Source organism: Solea solea, chromosome 19 (genome assembly GCF_958295425.1).
Source record: "Solea solea chromosome 19, fSolSol10.1, whole genome shotgun sequence".
Lineage (NCBI taxonomy): Eukaryota > Metazoa > Chordata > Actinopteri > Pleuronectiformes > Soleidae > Solea > Solea solea.
The window spans coordinates 10,385,874-10,411,565 of NC_081152.1; the positions used below are offsets into that span (position 1 = coordinate 10,385,874).

General features: G+C 41.1%; 1 protein-coding gene across 1 annotated transcript in view; it reads left to right on the forward strand.

The window, feature by feature from the left end:
* Positions 1-5,420: 5,420 nt before the first annotated feature.
* Positions 5,421-25,692, forward strand: part of eng (endoglin) — a 37,959-nt gene continuing 17,687 nt past the window's right edge. Inside the window, exons 1-3 of the mRNA XM_058617731.1 lie at positions 5,421-5,564; positions 6,825-6,998; positions 21,244-21,377. Coding sequence (XP_058473714.1) covers positions 6,941-6,998; positions 21,244-21,377 — 192 coding nt within the window. The 5' untranslated portion in view covers positions 5,421-5,564; positions 6,825-6,940. The remainder of the gene's footprint in view (positions 5,565-6,824; positions 6,999-21,243; positions 21,378-25,692) is intronic.

Genomic DNA, 25,692 nt, shown 5'->3' on the forward strand with positions numbered 1-25,692 from the left:
CATGTTAAGCTCACACAATGAACCCGTATCAGGCAGCATCTGGAAATCCATTTCTTCATACAAGTCTTGCCTCCACGCTGTGCTTAGTGACATCAGGAGGTCAACCACCTTGAAGGCACAATGTTTACTCTGGAGCACACCTCACACTTTGAGCACTTTACATGTTTATTCCCCCCCCCCCCTCCTTTCCTTTGACCCCACCATTAAGAGTTCAGAGATCGTTGAAGAGTTTTTGTGATTATGCCGTTGAACAAAAGCAGCGATCACCCACTGTGGACAATGCTAATCCATTTATAACTTTGTTTAAAGCACAGGAAATGGTTCTTGTTTTTCATCAAGATGTACACGTGAATGTCGAAAAAAAGAGGAACATTAAAGTATGAGAAAAAACAAATTTAGTACGGTGACTGTGTCCGAATATTTACAATGAGCACTTTCCAGTGAGCTGCGGGGGACAGCAATCCACCTCTCAGTGGACAGAAGACAGACACTTTATTGTCCTCATTGGGAAATTCATCGAAACTACACTGTTAATAAGCCTCAATATTTAAAGTTGTAATTTGATTTATAGTTAGAGAGAATGTTAGTAGGCTGTATTTTATCTCACACAATAAAAACCCATCTTATAGAGCTTGATATGAGGGACTTATCTTACTTATCAGTAAAATGACTTCAAAAGCTCATGCACACAATTAAAACCTGTGACCGCTTTTGATGTTGTGCCACAATTTAATATTACACAGACTGAAAAACACATATTTTAAGCCCAACACACACACACACACACACACACAGACAAACAAACCTTCTAAGGTGAAAAAGGAAACGCTTTTCTGTTCAGAAAGCATGTAGACACAACAGGATACAGGACGTGATGCTGCAGCCATAGTTCATCACTGTTCTGAGCCCACGATGACCAACGAGTCTTCCTTTACCTCTCACCTCACGCACACACACACACACACACACACCACACATGCACCTCCAGCTGGCCAAGCAAACACTGCAACAGGTATCCGGACTAACCCCCAAGGGGAGCTCTGATCATGACTCTGCGCTGTAGGGATGAGGAAAAGGAAAGCAGCTTCTGAAGGGGGACAGGATGAGTCTGTCGGAAAGTCAATCAAGAAAAGGCGTCTATGAGCATTTTCATAAAGTCCATGAGGATGCTGCTTGAATGCTTGAATGCTTGGAATGCTGCGCTCGTGGTGCAAAACAAAGGTGAAGAAAGGAGGCAGAGCAGTGCACGGGTGGAAATTTATCACGTACAGCGGAGAGAGAGACAAAGGGAGGCGTGTCTGTGAGGACGCTGTGTGTCACAAACAAAGAAGCAACTTCAAGGACGGTCCCTTTTAAGTGCTCGAGGTAGCTCCACTGGACCAGGTGGATGAGATCATGTGCCTTTCGATGGATGAAAAAAAACTTAAATATAGTGTGGGAGGAGCATGCATTCATCCATATGCAGGTGCTGCATTTATTTCCAACTCACCTGCAGAAGAAATGGTTACATCCTTGAAATAGACCAAACAATTCGCTGGATTCGCTGAATAATTTAGCTGCATTTGCACATTTGACCTCATGTGCGAGGGTTCCATCGAGGCACATGGTGTAAAAAATGTATTTGTGTGCACTTCTCACCGCAGCTGCTGTCACAATTACTGAGGAGTGAGTGTGCACTGAGCTCTGTTGTCACAGACATACTCAATACATAAATACTGCATGTGTGCATGCATGCATTTAGTTTCTACGGTCAGATGAATGTACTAAATGAGTCAGGGAGCCCGTGAATGCATAACATTGCATGTGGAGTCCATTAATCACTTTACCTTAGACATGACAAAGGCATGTACTGGGGATTACCAGGGCTACCACCCTTCTAATAGTGTTTTGTGAACATTAAGAGACTTAGACATGGCTAGTTTGTTGGGGGGAAAAAAAAAAATCCCCCTATAATCCGTCACAGACAATTCCATGTTATATAAAAATTCACCGGGACGATTCATATCTACAAGAATGAGATTTTGCCGGTATGTTTCTTCACCAATGGCCTTCTCAATTAAGCGGCCTTATGGGATCGTACATGTTAATTCATGATTCTGTAGGGCTTGACAGGCTTATGTTTAGCTCATAGCAGGCACGGAATATTACTGCTGCAAGGCCATGTGTCAGATCCCCCCTTGGAGGACGATAAGGAAACAAGTAAGCTGGCGTATAGTCTTTCATTCTCTCTATCTCTCCTCTGCTGTGGACTGAGGCAGGCTGGCTGGCTGGCACCACAGAGACCCAGTGGCACCGTGCGGGAACCAACGTAGACCTGTGATGAAAGACGATGGCCGATTGTTTCCTGTTATTGAAACACTACTCATGGGTGGGGATGGAGAGTTAGTGGGTAGGCACCAGTGATAAAAAAAAAAAGAAAAAAAAAGAAAAAGGAAAGCCATTGAAGCAGAGTGCTACTGGTAGAAGTGTCCTTTGGCCAACCCTCACATGTGATGGAGTTCTTTAAACGAATGCCATCTGCGACGAAAAAAAAAAAAAGCCATTAAGCATAATGTGATGTGAACTAACAGAGGATTGCCGAATCTAATTAACAAAGAGCGTAAGTAGTCCAAATGTGTCTGCGTTAAGCGTTGCCTCCCATGAGCGTCTTCTTTGTACACGCTGCCTGAACAAAGGAGGCCGAGGAAAGTTCACAGTCGACGTGTGGAATAACAACTACTGTCTGCAGCAGATGTCACGGCAGACACTTGGAGCCCAGGTGTTCCTGATCACATTAACTACTACGGCTCAGGTCCCAGTAATTAGAGTCATTATTTGCGACTGTGCTTTTCCTACTGTGACACGTCAACAAGTCTGCTGAACACATGTGTAAGTGTAGGTTTTTATTTTAACACGTTAACTGTGATTTCTTTTTTCATTCAAACACTGTAACTAATCCCGTTTCTTGGAACCGCCCCCTGCCCTGCATGTTCTAGATGCTTCCCTGCTCCAACACACCTGATTCAAATGAAGGGCTCGTTATCTGGCTGACGAGCTGACCATTAGTCAGGTGTGTTGGTGCAGGGAAACATTGTGAAACGTTGTTCTCATGCGCTTGGAACTCAAATTCTGCTCCGTAGGTAAGTAATTCTGACATTTGTAGAAAATGCATAAACATAAACTTCTTGAGGAAGTGTGTGAAAAAAACCTTGTCCTTTCATCGTGAAAGAAAAAGGGTTCTTTGCACCCTTTCGTCAGGTTTTAAGAAATTTGGTCCAGTGTTTTTGCACAACACAGACAGACGCAAGGTAATTCCTTCTTGTAGTCATTTTAGACGTTTTTTAATGAATTTAATGAGTTTCCATTGTGTGGTTATATGTGTACTGTATGTCCCTGAATCATGATTTTTTTTTTTTTTTAATAATAAATAGGAAGGAGACCAAGTTTTGCTTCTAAATTACTGTTATGTTGCTGTGAAGGTCTATGACACAGAGAGAGAGAGAGAGAAGGGCACAGGGACAGACAAACAAACAGATATGGCAGCTGTTTGTGTAATTTTCTTTGCTCCAGCAGTTTTGTAATTATTACGAATGCTTTTGTAGCAGTTTGAAGTCTGCTCCACAATATAGGTCTGTTTTTCTTTGCTGCTGCTCCTCTGCCCTTTTACTCAGAGAGCTGATTTGACGGGACGGTGACTCATCTGGGTCTCTTCTGTATGGAAGGATTTTGTGTCTACTCTTTTATTTACATTTTTATCTTCTCTTTACACAACAATATAACCTTTCATAGAAAAAAATTACTTTTTCCTCATTAGATTTTATCCATTGATACTTAATAATTAGGAAGGAAATACATTTGACCAATATCCAGTATTTTTCATATAAAATATGATTTAAAAACAAGGGCCTTTCTGCATGGAGTTTGCATGCTCTCCCTGTGTGTGCGTGGGTTTTCTCCTCCACTGGGATTGGCACCAGCACCCCATGTGACCCTTTTGTGGAGGATTAAGAGGTAGAAAATCTCCCGGTGGTCCCAGTTTAGACTAGATTATTCAATGACATCAAACGTAAACCTTTATTTCATGCTTGTGTTACTCATACAAACATGTTTTTCCCTCAGATGTCCTCTCGATTGACACACTGCAACGGAAACATGTTGGAATACCCTTAAAGCGTTTATTCATAAATGAGAAAACAAATTATGTTCGAATTCCACAGATGTGTGAAGCCAATCTTAGGTGACATTGGGTGACGGACGTAAAATACAATTTATCACAGGACTGAAAAGGAAACAAGGAAATAAAACTCATACTGGTAAAGCGAAGAATTTAACTTGTGTCGTAAAACCTTGAAACAATAACAGCGTAAACATATTCTATTCAATTTTGTTTGTATGGTGCCAAATCACAACGTACACTATCTCAAGGCACTGTACGGCAGAAACCTTTACAATATTATAGAGAGAAGAGAGACACAATAGTTCACACGATGAGCAAACACTAGGCATCAGTGAAGAGAAAAAAAAACCCTCCTTTTTTAAGAGGAAAAAATCTGTGGTGAATGATACTCAAAAATCTGCCACTACCGATTGAGGTGAAAGGACAAATGGGAGATAGAAAGAGAGGAGACAAGAAGACGTTGTCTCAAGTTATAGGTTTAGACAGGAAAGTTCTGAATCAGCTATGACATGTTTAAAGTAATACAATGTCATTTATACATACATAAACTGTATCTAAAGATATTTTAGAAGTCTTTCAAATAACATTTGGGCTTCTCTGAGATGTCAGAAATTAATCAAGCATAACATTCAACCACTAAAAAACAAATTCTGTTCAGGAATGCAAGTAAATAACTATAATTCAACATCTTAATCCAGAAATAATGTGTTTTTACTATTTTTTTGTAAAAACATTCATGGATAACAATATTAATTATGTTAGCTTCTACATACATTCCTATTAACCATTACAGAAACGTAAACAAATGATTTTGATAATTACCAGTGCTGTGGCATAGCCCTTATAATACATTTGTTCAGCACTGTATTATACAACTAATAACATACACACGTTTCTAATTCAGAACAACACCAACATTTTGAATGTGAGTTTTCCCCTTCAGTGTCGCTCGTTTCATTCTTCACTGTTGAAATTGCTGAAATTGTGTGTAAAGTTATAGATGAAACATGACTTTTAATTGAAACCGCGATCGAACCCATCGACCCTCTTGCTGCGATCCAACAATGCTATACCACTGCACCACCGTGTGTAAAAGATCACCAGTAGACAAAGAGTTCGTTGAGAAGTGACTTGTTTTCACTAAACTAAAGAACTAAAGAAGACAATGCGTGAGAGGGACAGCAGCAGCGTTTGCTCTCCCACTGAGAGAGAGAACACAAGGCCGGTGGTGGGAGGAGGGAGGGAGGGAGGGAGGGGAGAGAAAGTCAAAGCCAGCACCGCCCAGAGCAGCGGCACAAAAACTTTGGAAAGTCCTGACACCGTTACATTGCCGAGTGTCGCTGTCACCTCCTCGCCCGTGGATTATCGAGCCTGCACTCATTTTTAAAGACGCCTCCTCACCCGAAAAGTAAGTTGAGTTAATCATAACTTTTCTTCTTCTTCTTCTTCTTCTTCTTCTCACTCTCCCTCTTACTGCGCCTCCGGAATTTGTGGTCGATTTGTATTTCCTGGAGCCCTCAAGTGAGCTCTTTCCTCGACTGGTAAATGTCCGTTATGAAATTATTAACTTTAGAAAAATAATAGTTGTGAAACAAAAAAAAATCTATAACTGAAATCCATCTTTACTTCTCATGTCACTCGATTTCAGCCACTTTATTGTAATTATTATGTGTTTATGAATGATTATCAGTGGACACAATTCCCTGCTGTAACATATTGATCCCATAACATTTAATTCACTCTTAGGAATTTTATTACAAGTGTATTTTTCTCTGAAATTAAGGATTCCAAGGACATGTGTGTTTTTTATTTTTGTCTTTCCTTGGAAATGTATAAACAGTTTACACAGGCTCTTCCCCCCCACAGCTATATGAATCATATAATTAGAGCAGTCTTTTGCTTATCTGATCTCGGCATTGTGATATTATTTAAAGAAGGCGACGTTGTAGCGTTTCCTGCCAGAAGTTGGTGACCACCAGATAACCCTTGGGTTCAGACCCTCATTGTGCTCGAGGAAGACGCCGAGAAATATTGTGGTTTCGCCTCAGGAGGAAAATCCTGTCACTCCACTGAAGGAATTCAAGGCATTTAAGCGGCAATTCCCCTCACTGTCAGTTTGTGGGAGTTACCTTTGACCCTCATGTCGTTACATTGTACTATTATTTATAGGGACATGAACATCAACATATAAATGTGCCAGATTATAGCCACGGTCTTATTTTACACCTCTCAATCCTTGGCAGGTCGATGGAATAAGATAAATGCACTTACAGGTAACAAATAAGGAGACGTGACATAGACTGTAACCATTAACTAAGGCTGTCGGGACCGTAAGGGTCAAGTTTAAGGGACCAGCATGTAAAGTAACTATAAACAACAATATTCATATTAGTCTTCAGTGGCAGAGTAGTTGGACAACATGAGGGAATATACGTTTGATGACTTTATAATGACCTAGCTCTTGGATAGTTGCTGATACATTTGCATACAATGCTTGTTTTGACGTCGCACACAAATTATAAGAGTGATGTACATGAGATAGGCTAAAGTTCGTCACATCCTTTTATTGACCATCACATCTCATTGGGTCTGTGTGTTTTGCCCCCCCCCCCCCCACTGACCTGTTGAACCCTAAAGACTGAAATTGTCTCCTCTTCCGCTGTCACAGCCATCACTGCTCTGCTGCTTGACAAGGACACTTCAGCCGCTTCCCACTGAGTGCCCTCACACCCCAGAGACCCAGACTCAGCTTCCACCGTCGCCTCAAACATAAACTTCCCAGACATGGAGGGTCACATGGTGCGCCTTGCCCTGCTTCTGTGCATCACTGTTGCAGCCTCTGGTGAGTAAACTAAGTGATACTCGGTGTTCTCTGCATTCAGACTTTAAATCTTCTGTATTTCATGCTAAAACCAATCTGTAAACCTTATATTTATGTCAATCCATAATTCAAAGGCAGAATCAATCTTTTGAGTATCCCCAGGTAAAAAAAAGAGATTTTACAGTAGAGGGAGTTTATGTGTAAGAATAAATGCTGTGTAGTTTCTGGGCTTGAATGATGGTTTATCCAACAACTCCTGTAGTACACAATATATCATTAGAGTAGGAGCTACATAGATATCTGTAGAGATAAAGAAATGGTGAAATCAATGTTCTGTTCTCTTACCAAATGGTATACAGACTGCTGTGTCTCTGAGTCATCCTGTGTAGCTTTTGCTTGTCAGGGAATTTTTTAGGTTCAAATGAGAAAACAATGTTTATAGGGGACAGTCACAGCCACAAGAGACAGGAAAACAAATTGCAACCTCTATTGGCTGCTAGTGAAAGTCCACATAAAATCCAATCCTGTAATCCCTACAAGGTGGCAACAGATTCTTCAGTCCGTAACCTAACCTGTGCTATCATGCCACAGTGCAGCCACATGAATTTCATTTATATAAACAATATATTATATTTTTTATTATGCCATTATTTAATTGAGTGAAAGTGTCTTGAATATAATATGTCTAACATTCTGATTTGATATGAAATTGTCAATGTCAGCATGCTTTATTTAGTTGCTTTTAGTGGGAAATATTTTTGCCACTAAAAAGGCAGTTTTTCCATCCATCAGAGATGGCTTGGTGTTACATTTTTGGAAGATTCGTGCTCATTACAGCATCCAGGCTCCTCATTGACACCAGTCACACAGCTCACATCACTTGTAGCCCTCCACTAGCTCCCAGTGAAATTCAGAACAAACTTTAAGACCTCCATGGTTGGGTCATATTCTATATTTCAGAACTCCTCCAACCATATTCTACCTCCAGACCACTTAAAGTTTGTGCCTTTAGGTCTCCTCATCATTCCCCTCACACACCTCAAACCAATGGAACAGCCTTTCAACTGTCAGAGACACCGAATCATGCATTAAAAAAATGCAAATCCCTCCCCACTTAAAATTCACCAATTTACATCTGTTTTTATAATGTTAATTATGACTGCTGTTCATATATTGTTTATTGGATTGTGTTTACTGTGCAGTAACAGTATTAAAAAGTTGTACATAAATAAAGCTGTACTTACCGGCTAAATACAGGCACACTACACGCTACCATTATGCAATGCAGTTTAAACATAAACCACCTATCCATTGTATTTATTTCATAACCTTTTTTTTTCCACACACTGAAACATGTACATCAGAAAGATAAACAGACTTCACCAACTCGATTGTTAACTAAGGCAAAGTGGCTCTTGCAAGCGTATACATCACTTCTAAGATTATGTGCCAGATAAACAAGGCTGTTTACTGACTCTGGCTGACCTGCTGTATGACAAATAACAATATTGCCATTAGTGCTAAACACCCTCTCAGCAGGGGTGCTGGTGGCACGGATGCAGAAGTATTTTTTGGCCAACTGACAGACCTGCAGAGAGTTGACCTCGTGTAGCTTTCACTGCAGGGGATCAGTCTCGCTGTCTGCTGGCAGGGCCTTAATTGCCTCTGTGACACATAGCCCTGTATGTGCCATCAGTTTTTGCTTTCTTTATAAGGTCCCAAGAAGTTTCCTTTTCCTCTTTTCTTTTTTTTTTTTTCATTCGCATCTGCTGCAGCCGCTTTATACAAAGGCCCAGAGGGAGCTGTGCCAGTGTTCTGAGACGATCGGGGACTCAGACTTTGTGTACTGAATATTGAAGCATTAATCAAAACATTAGTGTGACACATATGTGTTTGTCTATCTCCTTTAGTGTTTATTCGTCATTTTATAGTCCACGATTGGCTCATTAATTTGTCATGTCCTCTGAAGTCGCCCCCCTGGGGTTTTTGCCACTGCCTCGTCGGTGAACAGATGAAGCACAATCATCAGCGGCCAAACAGAATATAGAACAAAATGTACACATTCCCAGACGAAACAAAATACCCTGCACCCTTATTTACACTGTTTTTAATAGCATCCAGGCCAACTGCAAGTCTCTGTGTGAGCCGGTGCCATGTGAAAGTTTCTCAAAAGGAAAAAGTAAACACAGAAAAAGTAAATCAGAAAAAGCCTGCAGTCGGCAACAAATCCCATGATACTCTCTGCAGACATGGTGTATTGCGTTCGAGCTGTATAGAAACTTTTTTGATGTGTGATGCCCTGATAACTTCTTGGTGTCTGGGTTATTTAATCATCTTGTGAGGTCTGAAGAGTTGTTTGAACAAACGCGTCTACGCTACCTACGTTTGTGTCACAGTAAGTCGGTAATATAATAGATATAGACTATTATTTAATTCGCTGGCACATGAATAACAACCCCATGCGTTGTTCTCTAAAGAATATGCTGTTGATTGAAAATTGTTGTAAAATACAGTTGAACGTGTTAGTCTGACTGAAATGGTACTGAATAGAATTTACACCCAGATAATATGATAGTGAGTCAAATTACTATTGCAGCAGTCGCACCAGAGCCGGACTTAAGCTGACCAGGGGGCCCACGGGCATGCGTCACAGTCCCAGAACCCAGAAATGAAAGAAGCTAGTACACAGACGAATAATTCACCAGTGACCAAAACATGGCCAAATCCAGGCCAGTACATTTTTTTTGACTTGACAATGAGACAGATTTTCTGCTCCGTCAGCCCAAAGAATTGAATTATTTTAAAATTTGATTGGATGGTGGGAAGACTTCGAAAGGCGCCCACCATACTTGCCACCAGCTAAATTGGAAACCGTTTAATACTAACAAGCTGAAGGGGGTTGTTTCAGACACACTTAAGTCAATAAATTGATTCCCCACTAGTGCTCGTACACTGGGACAAGGGCCAATTGAACGGCATACAGCAACAGCTAGAGTTGCAGCCTGAACGACTTAACTGTGCATGGAAATGCACTGACTGAGTTTTAAATCGGCCTTCTCTTGAGCTGGAGGGACAAAAACCCAGACACAATTTAATCTCACTTTGACTTCTGATGGATTCAGATCAATTCGAACACAAGGTCATGTTTCCATCACCTCTGGGTTATTTATAAAAATCAACCCCTGCTTGATGCCTTTCATCATCCCTTCTTTCACCCCACAGCTTGAGTATTAAAATCCCCTATAGGTTGGGATCAGTCGGGTCTTTCTTTCTTGTTTGTAGCTCATCTATAATCTGTGAACAGACATCTGTTAGGCTCCAATAAAGCAGACAACATCACACCGGTCTTAGTTTTGCTACGCTGCCTCCCTGTGTGTTTGGTTGTGTTTGAAAGTGTTTGTTTTGAAGGTCTTTCATGGGTTTATCTCGGGGCACCTGTGGTGCCATAGTCCATATGAATCCCTCTCACCACTGAACTGGGGTATTTCTTCATGCCAGGAGGATCATATAGGGAGTGTTGCCCTTGCAATAATGCAATTTGTCTTTTGTTTGATTTCTTCTTTTTGTTTTATTCTATTCCTCTGTTTGCAGCTGTGTGGTTTATTTAATAGGTGTTTCATAAAGATGATGTGGCATCCATCCATATAAGTGATATAATGACTGTCTTATATAGGGCTGTACAGCTTTATACAGTGAATTTGTAGTATTATTTTAAACTTAGGGACCACGTAAGATTCAGATTCTTTTTTTCTTTTTTTTTTTAAAAGCAGCAGAAGTCATTATATACTCAACTGTACTTTTCTGTAAGTGAAGGTCCAAACCACCCCACCACCTACATTTGCCATTACTTGAGTCTCTTCAGAGAAGTCTTTCTGCCCAGTAAATCCCACCCTCAGCTTTTATAAATTAGTTGTTCCCTAACACAATCTGAGAGAACCTGAAAGGCATCACCAGGGTTGTATTTTCTGAGTTGATTAAACTTCTTCAAAGACATGATTTTTGCCTCGTGTCTCTGCAGGGCTTTCAAATAAAAGAATTTCAGCATACATATATTTTCCGAACAGGATTACTGATTGGCCCTCTCTGTCTCTCCGACTGCCACTTTCAGTTGATGTTAATGGCACCTGCTTTGGAGAAGATTTTCAAATTCTTGCTTTTAGACCTCCTTATAATAGCCGACCACTTTTCGTTGACTGTTTCAGTCTGACACAAACAATTATCTTTGCATCTGAGCGTTTGAAGTCTTTCTATTTAGTGCTTTTATCCATTGTGTGTGCAACATTTCCTGGTGGGGAAGTGGTGCTGAATATGTCCCCCACTGTAACAATTTTCCCAGTAGGAATCAGGCATCATGATGTTAACCGCCAGACCTCCTGCTGCACTTCTGCCTACCCCAGAGTCTCCCTCCACGGGCTGAAGGAAAAGTACAATAGTGATTAGCGAGCTGCCGGAGGAGGAGGAGGAGGAGGAGGGGGGAGCGCTGTCTGAAAATGGATGTCAGCCAGGGAAAGAAAGCGAGACAGACAGACAGACAAAGATAACAGAATTCATAAAGACTGATTCATGGAGACAGTGAGGGAGTGGGAGGTCAAATTTTTGTGACTGTCAAAAAACAGATAAGTGGTTCAGGAGGGAGATGTTGGGAAGCAGAAGTAAATAAAGGATAAAGAAACAAAGAGAACCAGGAAAATAAGTTAAATGGAAAAAAAAAATTGAAAGACTGCAAGATATCAGACAAAAACAAAGTAATAAATAACAGTAAAATACAAGGGGTGGGAAAAGGGAGGGATTTGTTGGTCAAAAGAAATTGCGTGTCAGAGGGGGAAAAAAAAGAGAAGTGGAAAGAGATGACTAGGATTTCTCAGAAGGCATGCTGTAATAGAATAAGCCTAAAGCCAAAACAAAAGAGAAAGAAAGGTAGTAGAAAAAACATCATGTTAAAAATGGCGTTGAGAGTCAAAACACTCCACTTCCCTTGTTTTACTGTAGTGAGCCAGCTCTGCCTGCAGTCAGACTGGGTGGCAGGGAGACGCGACCACTTGTCGCTGCCTCAGACCGATTTCAATCTCCTTCAGTGTTATGCCCCTCCCAAATAACAATCATTTCTGACTGCCTCTCTTTTCCTCTGTTTGAATACAGAAAGCAGCGAGAGGGAACCAAGCTAATGCTATGTTCCTCTCTTCTGCTCGTTCCCACTTAATGCTCACTTGCTCACATTTGGTCTGGTTATCTAGATGCAAGTGTGCAGAAGAACGGCATGCAATCCAAGTATGCTTTCAGTGGAGAGTGACCTTTTTTAAGAGTAAATTCCCAGAATTGATCAGTGTTTGTTTTGCACACCAAAACGAGTGAAAACTAGTAAAAGCACATTAATCATACATTGTATCCGAGCTGTTTCTGTGTAATTACTCAGATGACTTAGTTCTTATGTCATCTCCCCATCCTTTATAAACATAATATGGTCTATTGTATAGAAGACAAACATGAATGTATTTTTGGTAGAAAAAGTGAAAAGGCTGGAAACAATTACAGTTACATAATATGGTGTGTGGTCTCTACCTTGATGTTAGATAACTGGCTCCCCCTCATCGTATTCCCCTGAATGGAATTGCTTTAATTGCCTTTTGCAATACGAACAAACTGTTTCTCTACCATTTATGTACAAGAAAGCATTTCATCGTCGCTTTTGATCATATAGATTTCAGATCCTGGCTGTGTTGCTGAGTCTAAATCGCTCATAAACATCATAGCTATGCATCTATAAGGTCTCACAACCTACAGCCTTCCCCCCCCATTTTCAGGTTTTCGCTATGCATTTGTATGAGCGCTGAATGGCTCATTAGTAGCGGGCGAGATAAATGCCTCGTCAGCATGGCGGCCACTTGTGCCCATGTCAACATGCCTGCAGTCTGCACAGATAAGGCATGGCATTATGTGCTCTTATCCTTAGATCTGCCTGACCATGCTTAACCATGGGATCTGCACAAACATAAAACAAAAAATGTACCAGTGCATTAGCACAGAAATTGGAGGGAAAACTGAGCTGATTCAAGTGGTGAGGTAAAACAGGCTCACGTACACTCTGTAAATCTGGCAACTCAATGAAGTTTTCCACATCCTATATCCTTATTTCACTAAAACGTAAGCTTCACCAGTGGTTTTAATTAATAACAGACCTATCACGCAGGACAGAATCAGTCCCTTAATCTTCCTCGGTTCAATACCCATGAACACAATGTTCCCTGCAGCTAATATATGGTAAAATGCCTCCTGACAAATGAAGAGATTTTGCTTTAAATTGTTCTCTTGGCTTAAAGGACATTCGAACAAACATCATTAGTGAAATTAATATTTGCCCAAAATAGCATTTCAGAGAATGTCAATGCAATTTTTTTTTTAATACTAGGTACTTGGCATTTTCCCTTAAGAGAAGACACTATCTGTCAGCACAGGCTGCCCAGACTTCTAAAATGGTCAGTGCTGGTCAATGTGCAGCAGAGTGTTGTAAAAACAGGAGAGCCTCTTGATTCAAGCACTGGGTGGGTAGTTTTACTATTGTTTCAGATGCCACACAGTCAATCTGTACTCGGAGAACTGAAATCCTCTGATACCTGACTAGGATTGTATGTAGTTCTCTGTGTGCATTTGATGGGATGAGAGAATCCTCCCTGGATTTGGACCCTCGATTTTGTATTTGCTCCTATATTATACAACCAGCATATGTGGCCCAAGGAATAACCCTGACAGTTTATTTTAATAGGCTTATGTACCATTACTACAAAGCATCCAGTAGTCAAACTGGAGATATTTAATATTTTCACAGTTGCTTGGGGGAAAAGTTGCACTTTTCAACCAGCTGTACCTTCTCCAGACACTCAGTTAAAATGTTAAAATGTAAAATGAAGTCATAAACACATAGCTTTCGCATAGTTCTGACAGGATTCTTTGAGGCTTAGTAGATTTAACATAAAAATAGCACATAAAATTCATTGCATCCTTTGTGATGTTCAGGAGCTGTTTCATTTAGAAAATATTGATCCCATATACACTTGAATTGCATCAGAATATAATGGTTAAATGTTTAATGGGATGCCTCATCACTCTTGTATTTGCTGACATCGTGGTTTTGACTTGAGTGAAAATAATAAATACATAAATATATATCACAGCCTCGATCAATATGAGAACACATTAATATTTACTGGCACGAATCAGTCAAGAAGAGCACGTTAATCTCTATTGGTTCTACATGAAGCATATGTTGTGTGAAGCTACATCAATCTTGAATGATTGGGAGCAACCACTGTGCAATGAGTCTCTAACGCTTCAGTCTGCCTTGGTTACACGCAGTTAGAATAAAACTTGCTAAATGAGTCTGTCTATCCTCCAATTAATACTTGGATGATTAATTGTGTTTTGCTGGTGCTTTATCAGCATTGGTTGGGAAACTCTAACGACATACAGTAAGTGAGTGGAAAGGATGCACTATACCCAGTAATTGATGGGATCTGAACTATAATGGATCACCCGAGAGTTTAGGCATTAATGTAAAAATAATGATATAGTATTCAAGCTTCAAATCTGCAACTTTTATTTATTTTTTTCCAAAGAATCACAATCCATTGATCAAGTTAATCTGCATAAAATAATATGAAATGTCTAATAGGTAGCAGCAGATGGGGCATAATGTGAGTAGGAATTGAGCCTTAGACCCTCGATGTTGTACGCCACTGCTAGACTTGTTCTTCCGCCGTCTTCAGACAGCGATGAAACGATGGGCAAATGGCTCCCAGAGGTGTAAACAGAGCTAGTGTGAAGACAGGCTGTCTCCAGACCTGCTATCGCATCCTCTGTTCCTCTCCAGCAAACACTGGAGGCGGGACTTGGCAAACCTACAGGCAAAAGTCTGGAGCCATTAAACTGACAAGACTAATCAGCAATATTTCGTGATAGAATTTCAGGACATTGGAGCGGGAGGTGAGATGGTCAGGAAGCTCATGTGTTGCTTGGAGTACGTAATGTGGAGTATGCAGGGGTTAGAGGCCAGGGGACAGTGCAGGCCCCTGCAGAGCACTGATAAGAGCTTGTTTACCTTCCTGTGGATGGTCAGGCCTCAATCTGCAGTTGCGGAAACTCCAGGACAATAGGTGTGTGTGTGTGTATGCAAGTGTGTGTACTGTATGGGGAGTCGAGAGAGAAACTTGAGCCAGCCTACAAGCTCCCCATTCCCTCCCCGACTAACTCCGATAGGGATGCTGACCCCTCCCTCCCCCCTTCCCCATCATGACTCCGTCACTCGACCCTGGACACAAACAGTTTACTCTATCTTGGGAGACCAAGGGAGACAGTTGGTCTTGACGTTGTCTGCTGTCAGTTTCCCTTCCTGTTTTTTTTCCTTTTCTCTCTCTCTCTCTCTCTCTCTCTCTCTCTCTCTCTCTCTCTCTCTCTCTCTCCCTCTCCCTCTCCCTCCCTCCCTCTGAAATGCAGCCATGCTCTCCAGCTGCAAGTTCTGAAAAGCTTCACTTTGTGACTAAACCCTGGGCATATAGCTGTCTTTTCCACGGTGGCTGACAGTGAGGGAAGACAGGGAATGAAATCAAGCTTGCTTGTTCACCTGAGGTGGGTGAAAAGGCAGCTCGTGTTTAAGATGCAGGTACCCAGTCTCCTGAATCTAAATCAACATTTTGTTAACTTCTCACAGACATGTACAATTCAAGGGCTCACCACTGCCTGTCAATATTCTACACTGCACAGATACTCTTTGTTAAGGGAACAGTGCTATAGGTTGACTGATGGGTTAGCAAAAATACACCACGGTCTGTTCACAGACAGAGCAGCAAGTACGCTATCGCCTCGATGTCCTATGTCACAGCGACCCCACCCACGTTGGGGGAATACTATGAAGTAATGGAAAGTGAAGTGCCTGATACCCAAACCGAGTAGAGTCGAGTCGAGTCGAGTAGAGCCAAGTAGTCCTAGCCCTGTATCATGGAAATGTGCCAATAGTAATGCTAGACAGAGCCTGTTTTCAGATGAAGGATGCAGATAATGTTACATTGTTTCTATTCATGGAGACTAAGCAGTGGCAGAATAATAACTTTTGGTGATTTTTGTTATGCACCGCACCTTTTATCAAATTTAAATTCAGCATTACTATTTCTGCTGACCAGTGAAATGCTGATATTTTTGGTCTAAAACAAGAAGTGAAACTGTCGGAGATATCTCTCTATCTACATTATGCTTTTTATGCAGTTATACAAGAGTAAGACAAGAAGGAGCCACAGCATCACCGCACCACTGACGATTTCAAAGTCATATGATAGCAGCAAAGCCTTTGTACTGAAAGTAAAGTGGTGACACTTCCGTCTAAACATGCAGACCACACAGTGGCCTTCGGGTTCCATAACAATGCAAAAGGTCCACTTGAGAGCCAGTGTTGTATACGCATTCCAGGCTGTTGTAGGAACAAGAGAGTGTACTTCACGGACGACAACAGTGTCTCCAATCATGCCAGTACACTGAAATGCTACGCTTAAAATATTTAATGCTGGACTGAAGTAAAATGATTGGGTGAAACATATAATTTGGAAAACTACAAAGTTAATTTTGTTTTGCTACTATGTAGATGAAGTGGATCAACAAAGTTTTCATTTAAAAGTCATGGCTTCACTCCCAGCGTTCTTGTTTTCCATTTGCAGCCCTGCTCTCAGAGAACGCACATTCCACTTACTGCCATTATTTTAACATACTATGTGATGAATAGAAGCCTGGATTGTGGGTTCTTTGCATAATGTAATGCTTGTGGGATGGCGCTCATGATCGCACTGCTCACGTAAGCCACTCAGCCTTTTTGTAATCTGTCAACACTGTCCACCGGAAATAATTTACAACACCGTAATATAATTCATTCCACCCAACTTTGAAATGTACTAAGTCTGCATTTACAAACACTGCTTTGACTCCCTTGCATGTCAGATCTCGCGTTGGACACTCAGTGAGTCCATGTTTCACAGTTGTTAAAGTTTTATGTGCTTCTGCTCTCACTAACAGTAGCTGACAGGTACTTGTGATGTTTAGCTCAAACTATTTTGAGGAAAAGCAGAAGATGAAGCAAAACAAATAGGGGATGTCAGCAGTCGAGTAGAGCTTCTTTTATCCCTAATAATGATAAATCACCTCAAGTATCCTGTAATGCCCACGCCAAACCACTGCCTCAGTTCAGCTTTGGTACACTCTGAATAATTATATGGGTCCCTCCTGGGCAGTGAAACTTCATCTAGGAGGTTCAGGTTGGCATTTTCAATTAATTGCATTTTACTGAGTGTTTTAATTTAAATCTTGAAACAGTGGACGTACCGCTTGAATGCACACAAAGACGGTCCGTTGCTGGGATGTTGGAGGTCAGGTTAGCCGTAGTCAGTCGACATATTGTAACTAACAGAGCAATAATACCATGTTATATATGATAGTAAAAGATGCACCTCCACATTCATCATACTCAGCTTTACTTCAGATTCTACTATGTATGCTAACGTGTTTGCATAACGTTTGCATAATGTAGTTCAAGTATAACCTGAACTGACCTAAAGGCCGATGCCTACAGACAAGGTTTCCTTTCAGATGTGCCTCTCGTTTTGAAATCTGTCAAAGGAAATGCAAATGTTCCATCCACTGCTGTGATAGAAGTTGGTTCAATGAGGTAAACAGAAGGTGGTGCTTGTTTTCCAGTCAGGTGTTGTTAGATCACTGCAGAGGACGAGGGTTCAGTGGGAGTGCATAATCAAGAAGCCAATTAAGGCTCACACAAAGAAAATGTAGTGATGGAGAGAACACAGCAGTAATTATTTTTGTAATTATTTGAATGCCGTGCTCCCTGCTTACATCATGGTCGCATCACAGTTTACTTTGTTGAAAGAGACGGTCTCATATTCAGGACTCAAAACCCTGTCCTCCCTCTCAAATACCTCTGGTAGAGTGGGCAAGGTTTGGAGACAAAGCATTATAAAACCTCCAATAAAGAAATACTGTCTTTATTATAAAAGGCCATGCTCATGAATAAATACAGGCTGCAAACTCCAAAGAAAACTAAGTCAAAGAATTTCTGTTACTTTTATTCACTGAAACTATTTCATTTCTGCATGGAGGGCCTTCACCCTCCTGTCTCTACGTGCCATCTTCTCCCACTGTGTGCGTGGTTTTCCACCCACAGTCCAAAAACATGCAGAGGTTTATTAAACACTCTAAGTTGCCCGTAGGTGTGAATGTAATAGTAAAGTGTTATTCGTCTCTGTGTGTTGGCCCCGCAATGGACTGGCGACCTGTCCAGGGTGTATCCCGCCTTTCTGCCTGTGTCAGCTGGGATTGGCTCCAGTGACTCATGACCCTCGCGTGGAGGATGAAGCGGTAGACAATGGATGGACGGAGCTTTTCCGCTGCCCTCAAGTGTAAAAACATTTTTGCCAGTATTTAACCTTTTTCCGCTGAGGTCTTTTGAAAACGCTCACGCAAACAACAGAATGGAACCAAATAAACATCTGCAGCATGTTGAGCTAAACTTAGCAAAGCAGGCAGATAGTGTCAAGCTGATCCTGAGATGATCTTAAATGGTCACAGTCGTGCTGCTGGCTTAATGATGCTGTGCATAATTGAACACATGCGGGAAAAGGATGTCTTTGATTTTGTCAACCAGTCTCCTGTCATCAGCAGGAATGCCCTGAAGGTTATGAGAGCAGGAGCAGATAGACCTTGGACTTTTAAAAGGACCAGAAGTTCCTCTTGTTAATTGTGGCTCCAGGGGGGCTGCAGACGACCAGCCGGGAGCAATGTCCTAGACTGTGGTGCAGTCTGCACAACTGTGCTCTCTCTGTAGGTTCAGTAACAGCAAATTGGGTTTGGTTGTGCATTTGTTGCTCTTAATTTTATAAGCATTGATCAATTTGCTGTAATATGTTTAATGTGTTTCCACTTAAATAAGTGTTTTAATTTGACCATATGGCATTGTTAATGTAGTAGTTAGAAAGAGTCTTTGCAGGCATTCAGATCCATTGACACTCATGACATTTGTAATTAATGACATTGATTCTGCATTTAGAATTAAAGCAAAGGTTAAATCTGATTATATGCTCTTTTGTAATAAATATAGCCAATTTTCCGTCCCCCATAATTCCCTAATGGTTTCTATTCACATTCCCCTCCTCATACCTAACATCTAAAGGGAAATCACTAACATTCATAAACATGTCTTCTCATGGAATGGGAAATGGAGGCAACTGATATAAGTAGATAAAGAGGACAGGGAATGAAATGGTTCTTCTATACCTCATTTACTAGCAAACCGCTTAGTGAAGCCATTGGCATTTCCGGGGTCAAGGGGGCAAAATGAATGTTCTTCATATCCTATGGTGACTAGTGGCACATGCACACACTCACAAACACACACAGAGTCTTACGCAGTCAGTGTGATTTATACCAAGACCTCTGGGGCAGCAGTTATGGGTCGTTAACTCTGTCACAGCAAAACAGAAGAGAAATAACTTCATGGATGTGGATATTGAGCAACAGACATTACCACGAGGGGCCAAAATAACAGGAAACAAGCCTTGACCTATGGGGTAAAGGGGAGGGAAAGAGGGATGGCAAAGGAGTATGGATGGCCGTTCGTCTTGATTTACAAGAAAAACTGTGGTCCAATCCTGGGAAGAATAAGAAACTGTGGAGAATGTTGCTCAAAAATGAAAACCATCCCCCTTTCATAATCCTTTCTCGAATTGGTGGGTCAAATAAGACAAAAGTACAGTGTTAAAATTAAAAGTGTCTCTATAGATAAGCAGTATCAAGAGTGCACACTACCGACCATGGTGTGTTGTGCGGACAACAATAAAAGAGATGAGCGTCTCATCCTATCGTGTTCTGGCTCCCTGTTTTTACCGCTGCTCATTGCATTCATCACTTTCTGTCCCATTTGATCTGAATCTCTGTCCATCCCCCTCCACAGCAAGTGATGACATTGCCTCCACCAAGGTCTTTGATTAGTGCCGCTTCTAAATAAGGCACATCCTGTTGACCTTCCAAACTCCGCTTTTAACCCGTTCCTCTCTTGTAATGTGTCTTTCTCATCCCACATGCTTTACAACAGACCAAATACAAAGTCGGTGAAGCATTACACACTGTGCAGCATTTCCTTACTAAATTAGACGTTTCTATTATGATATCACACTTGGCTGCTAATATGCTGCACCATCAACTGATATGGGTGTCTGAAGGGATGTTCAGCTGTATATTACTCTTATTCATCTTACTGGAGATATGCTTATCTAATGATTAAATACAGGATGTCGTTTCGACTGATCCTGCAAGAGCTTACACTACCGTGAAGATAGGTGGTATTAAGACTTCGTATTGAGAAGCGAATCCAGATTTGAAGCGATGGGAGCCAAGTTTGGTACAACAAAGGCGGCTTTTTCACATGGACGTCTATAATACGTCAGTCAGATTCTTATCTTTAATCCACAAAATGTGGGAGATGAGCCAGAAAAAGAAAAGGTCCCTGATTAAGTTGGAAAAGACATTTGACCTTCTCTATTCTGACTGTTCCTTTTTGAGGAAGAAGGAAGTTTGCTGGAGGATATTTTGTCCCTGCCAATAACCTAAGGCAAACACACACACACACACACACACACATACACATACAGGCAGACCAGGTCAAACACCAGGAATTTGTCAACGGCCCCATCCACACAGCCTGGTCTCGATCAATCCAGCCTCCTGAGACATGGACTCCCAGGTTAAACAGCAGGCTCATAGCAGAGAGCGGAGTGAGCAGCTGTGATGGATGACTGCAACACTCTACCCTGACACATCTGATAAACGTGAACCAGCAGATGCAGGTTTTTTTTAAACAATATATTCCTACCCATACATTTAACATCCTTACTCGGAGACTGGGGAAAATCTTTCATAATGACTAATAACAAGTTTACCCCCTTTGAGACAGGGAATCTGTACTGTGGCTGGGTTCATCTATCTGTTAAATAATGGCTTATTGGTTTTCACACGTGAAAGTCCTCATTCATGCGCCGCTCGTGTCCAAATATGACAGGATTGTTATGAATAGAGCCATAATCTCGCACTACTTGGCGTTTGACACATTGGACTTAATAATGGGAGAACTTCAGTTTCAGTGCGAGAGGGATGAAATGATTTACTCTAACCTGATTATGTGCCGCAGACACTGCGTAACCATTTTGCACCATTTGATTTCTTTCAGCCTCAAGTCCAACATGTGATCCGACAAAAAATGTCAACCCATGGTTTCATGTGAGAGAGATGCAAACTGGCTGCTGGACCAGCTTCGTCATGGAGGACAAGGCGGAGGTCCACATCCTTCACTTTACTCCCACGGTAAACACATCAACATAACTGAAATGCAGAATAACCAGTGCTGGTTATGCAAATGTGAACAAGTGAAACATCACATTAAATCTCAGTAGTATACGTATCAAGTTCGGTCACAAACAGAAGGTAGTCGTGTGCAGGTCTTTCGGCTGATGAAATTTGTCCATCACTGTTACAAACATGGGAAATGGGTTTGGAGAATAAGGCTGAATTGAACTGTTCTACTGTTACAGTCACATTTGTAAGCCAGTGGCAAAACTTTAAAGATGTTGCAAGCTGTACTATGGAGACTGACCCATGCAAAGCTCTGTGTGGTTATTTCCACACATAACAAAAAGATGCAGTCCATAATTTCTGAAAGAATGAGTGGGAGAATTGCCTAAAACCCCTCCTGGGGTTTGAGAATGATACCGCATAAGCCTTGTTGTGCAATCTCATCAACACTGCTGCTTAGCAGGCACATAGACATTAGTGTGCACATCTCATATTAGGCAGAAAAAGCACATTAGATGGAAAAACTAGATGCAGAAGAAGGGAATGTGATTGTTGGTTGGTATACATTTAACTTTGCTTATATATTGTTATATAATGATGTACGAAAACCTGTCTTGCACAAAAAATGCCAACAAACACATTACGTGGCTAACTTTTATTGGCCAAATAACCAGCTAACCATTACCAGTCATTAGACAGAACAGAAATGGGAACATTAGGTTTCTGCAAATGTCACTAAACTAAACATCATCAACAATCATAAAAACTAGGGATGCACCGATTCCACTTTTTGCCTGACTGAGTACAACTGTAATTACTTTTTATGGCAAATTTGTAGAGTACTGAAGTACCATTACAGCAAAAAAAAATCTTTTGAAAACAAATTCTGTTTGCTTCACTTTGATTGTGAACAAAGGACAAAGTTAGATACTATTGCTGCTGTTTAAACATTTACAGCCTCCTCTGAAAGTATTGGAAGCTTGAGGCCAATTCCTTTACTTTTGTTGTAGACTTAAAACATTAGAGTTTTTGACATGACAAGATATCACTATTTCAGCTTTTTCATCCTTGTTTGTAATGGAGCACCAATTTGTTTCGGTGAGCAAAAGTATAGGAACAGACTTGAATTAGATTTAAATGAGTAGTACTTAATATTTATTTGGCAAATCCTTTGCTGTGCGTCGTGTTGGTTCTTTAGATGTTTTACCAAATGACTTGTGTTCTCTCGGCAGTCTAGTACAGCACAGGTTGCCGTCTGCTTTACTTTTGACATCATTGCTTATCTTTAAGTATTTCCAAACTGCTGACATTGCGACACATGCACTTATTGGCGCATACCCGATACTGGTATCGGTGCATCCCTAATAACAACCAATCTCTGCATGAAAAGCTATTTGCAAAATACCTTCTTTTTTTTTAAGCAACTCCAACACACACCATAATTGCAGATAGTGTATTAGGTCATTTAAATGTTCTCACTTTTAGGTAGTGACAGACACAAAAATGCATCCCCATGAAACTTTTAATCTATAAGTTATTACTGCTGTGCCAGACACAATTTTTCACTGTCTCGTGTTGTCGGTCAGCTCACATTAGTCATTTCTTTATCTGTGCGCTCTGTTTGTTTGCTTCCTCCCTTTGCAGTTCTTTTGTGTGCAAAGTTCACAAAACACGTAAAGCAACCGTTGTTTATTTATTGTCTCTTTTTGAATTTTTCACCCTGTTGGGTGTTCTTCCTCAATCTGGTGGTGATTATGAGGAGCAAAACACTTCTGAGACCTAGTCACAGGAGGGGGCAATACAAAGCTTGCTTGAATCTGTTACCTCCATAAAATTAATAATCCACAAGATGGTTTGAAGAGCTTTAAGAATCCTATTAGAACTTTAAAAGATGGAATAAACACTGCTGCCAGTGGCTTTGTTGAGCAAAAGTAATCTTTTAGCCTAATGTAAATCAAGTCATCTGAGAGAGAACTAGCCTTTTGGACCTCCTCTACACTTTGATCAATCTCAGAGAAGTCCAGTGTCTTTGATGGAATAGTTGCTAACCTAAAAAAAAGGAATGATTCAAAGCGATTTGAACAATAAATACATGCGAACATGTCAATATTGGCAGAGCATTTAGATACGGAGAGGTTGCCTCAGGTCATCTGTTGTGTATGAAATGCATGTATATCGGTCCTGCTTACTTGGTGAAAGGGGCTCAGAACGAAAAGTATAGTAAACACTGAGAAAGGCATTAAGCCCCTCTGCTCCACATCACTGTCTCTGTGTTTCTCAGTATAGCAGTGTTTAGATCTCGTGTCAACAGGTGACATTCCTGCGCCGCTCACAGGAAGTGATTTGCTCTATGTTAGGACAGAGGAACAGCAACATCAACATTGTGCTTAAGCAAAGTAAAGGCTGCAAACTCCTTGGAGAATGATTGAAAACACAAAGTAGAGCCCACAAAATGCTACTGCTTAAAAAACCGTGTTGCTTAGCAGTTTGACAGGATAAAAGCTTCTTTCCCTGACCTGCCCCTGTGCTGCCACTGTATACACACACACAAATGCTCCTTCAGTCAGTTCTCGTGGTAACGCTTGAAAAAGCCAGTGTTCAGATGAAGGACACAGCATACAATTAATGTTACATAATTTCCAAACCGAAGCAGAATAATAAAAACAACAACAGTCAGAGTTACGCACTGCAGCTTAGAGACACTGTGATATAACTGAATCTCAAATGTTCAGGTCGGTGAGTTGTGTGATTCATTGCTCACTTTCATTTTAAGTAAGAGCGCCGCCATTGTGCAAGGTGATGATGATTATTGCTGCAGCCTCAAAAGACTGGGTTCCAGGCATGTTGCGAGGTCTTTTACAAAGTCTCATTTAATGGCATAAAGTTTTACAGCATATTTAATGGAGTGGAAATAAGAGGGAAAAGCTTTTTGATGACAAAATAGATTTAAAACATATTAAGCGGGGAATTGCCCCTCTCAGTCATCTTATTGGGCCTGAAGAGAAAAACCAGATACATTTCACTGTGTGGGAGAGTCAGAAAAGATACATATACGTGCCAGAAGAGATAGATATAGTTTATAGAAAGAATGGAGTTGGTCGTCTGATTGAGCGTTATAAAGTGCTATGGGGTTTGGAGAGAGTTCACAAATGGAATTTGACTTGGGTTCTGTGTCATGCATTGAACATTGTACAGACTTACATCCTGTCTTCTCGTAGGACAATTAGTAGATGGTTTCTCAAGTGAAAGATGATAGTGGACACGAGATCTCTCAACACAGTCTCCTTATCTGCTCTCGAGTGTTTAGAACAGATTTTTCCTGTAAACACAGAGGAAGAGGGGGACATCTTCATCCCATGCCAGACTGCTCAGTCAAGTGTCCCCATTTGTCCTTCAAATTTTCACCTCCTACCCCATTTCTTTGTTTTCAAACCTGCCAGTGGAGAATTTTAGAGGAGCATCAAGGGGCGACACAGGCGGAGGAGGAGAATTCATGGGAGGAGCCGCTTGTACACAGGTCACTGATGTCACACACTGCTTGGGTAGTCAGGGTCTTGGCATGGGGCCGAGACTAGACCAACGGAGCCGAGACTAGACCAACAGAGCGAAATTCAAGTAAAGGGAGAGAAAAGAATTACTGGAAACGGCATCAGCAAAGGCCCTTCAAAAAGTGCGGCAAAGAAAAAAAATAAGAAGCCCAAAAGGAAAACAATTGTATCTTGAAAGCACAGGAACAAAAGTAGAAAAGGTGAGTGATCAGGGTCAGGAGTCTACGGTCGTGATTCAGAGTTCAAAAATTAAAGAATGGAAGTCAGAAAAAGACGTAGGAAGGGAAACTACAGAGACAGACAGTCAAGTTCATTGGAGGATTACATAAGGGGAGTAACCACCGAGTTGTCTCTGTATGAAACACGATGAAGTCAGGAGGAAATGCCATTCATTCATTTACTGTATGTGACATGATTCAGGTGAAAACAAAGCGGTATTTCAGGGACGAAGTCTGTGACAGTGACACAGTCTCTTACATTCATTCAAGTGCATTCTTTATTTGAAACAAGTGGAGTTAAGAGAGCAACTATCGAATACTGTGATTACATTGGATTCCTGTCGCCACCTAAACAAACTGTGCAGCATTATCTCACATTTACATTCTTCTCCCAGTGTCAGTCCATTTGTCTACACCTTCCCCCCCCACAAGAAATGTCTCTTTTCATGTCTATTTATGGTGTTATTTACAACCCGTCTCTCTTTACAAGTCATACTGTGATGTTGTTTCTGAAAGTTTTCACAGCGCAGGCCCGAGCTCATTACAATTAAGCATCTAGTG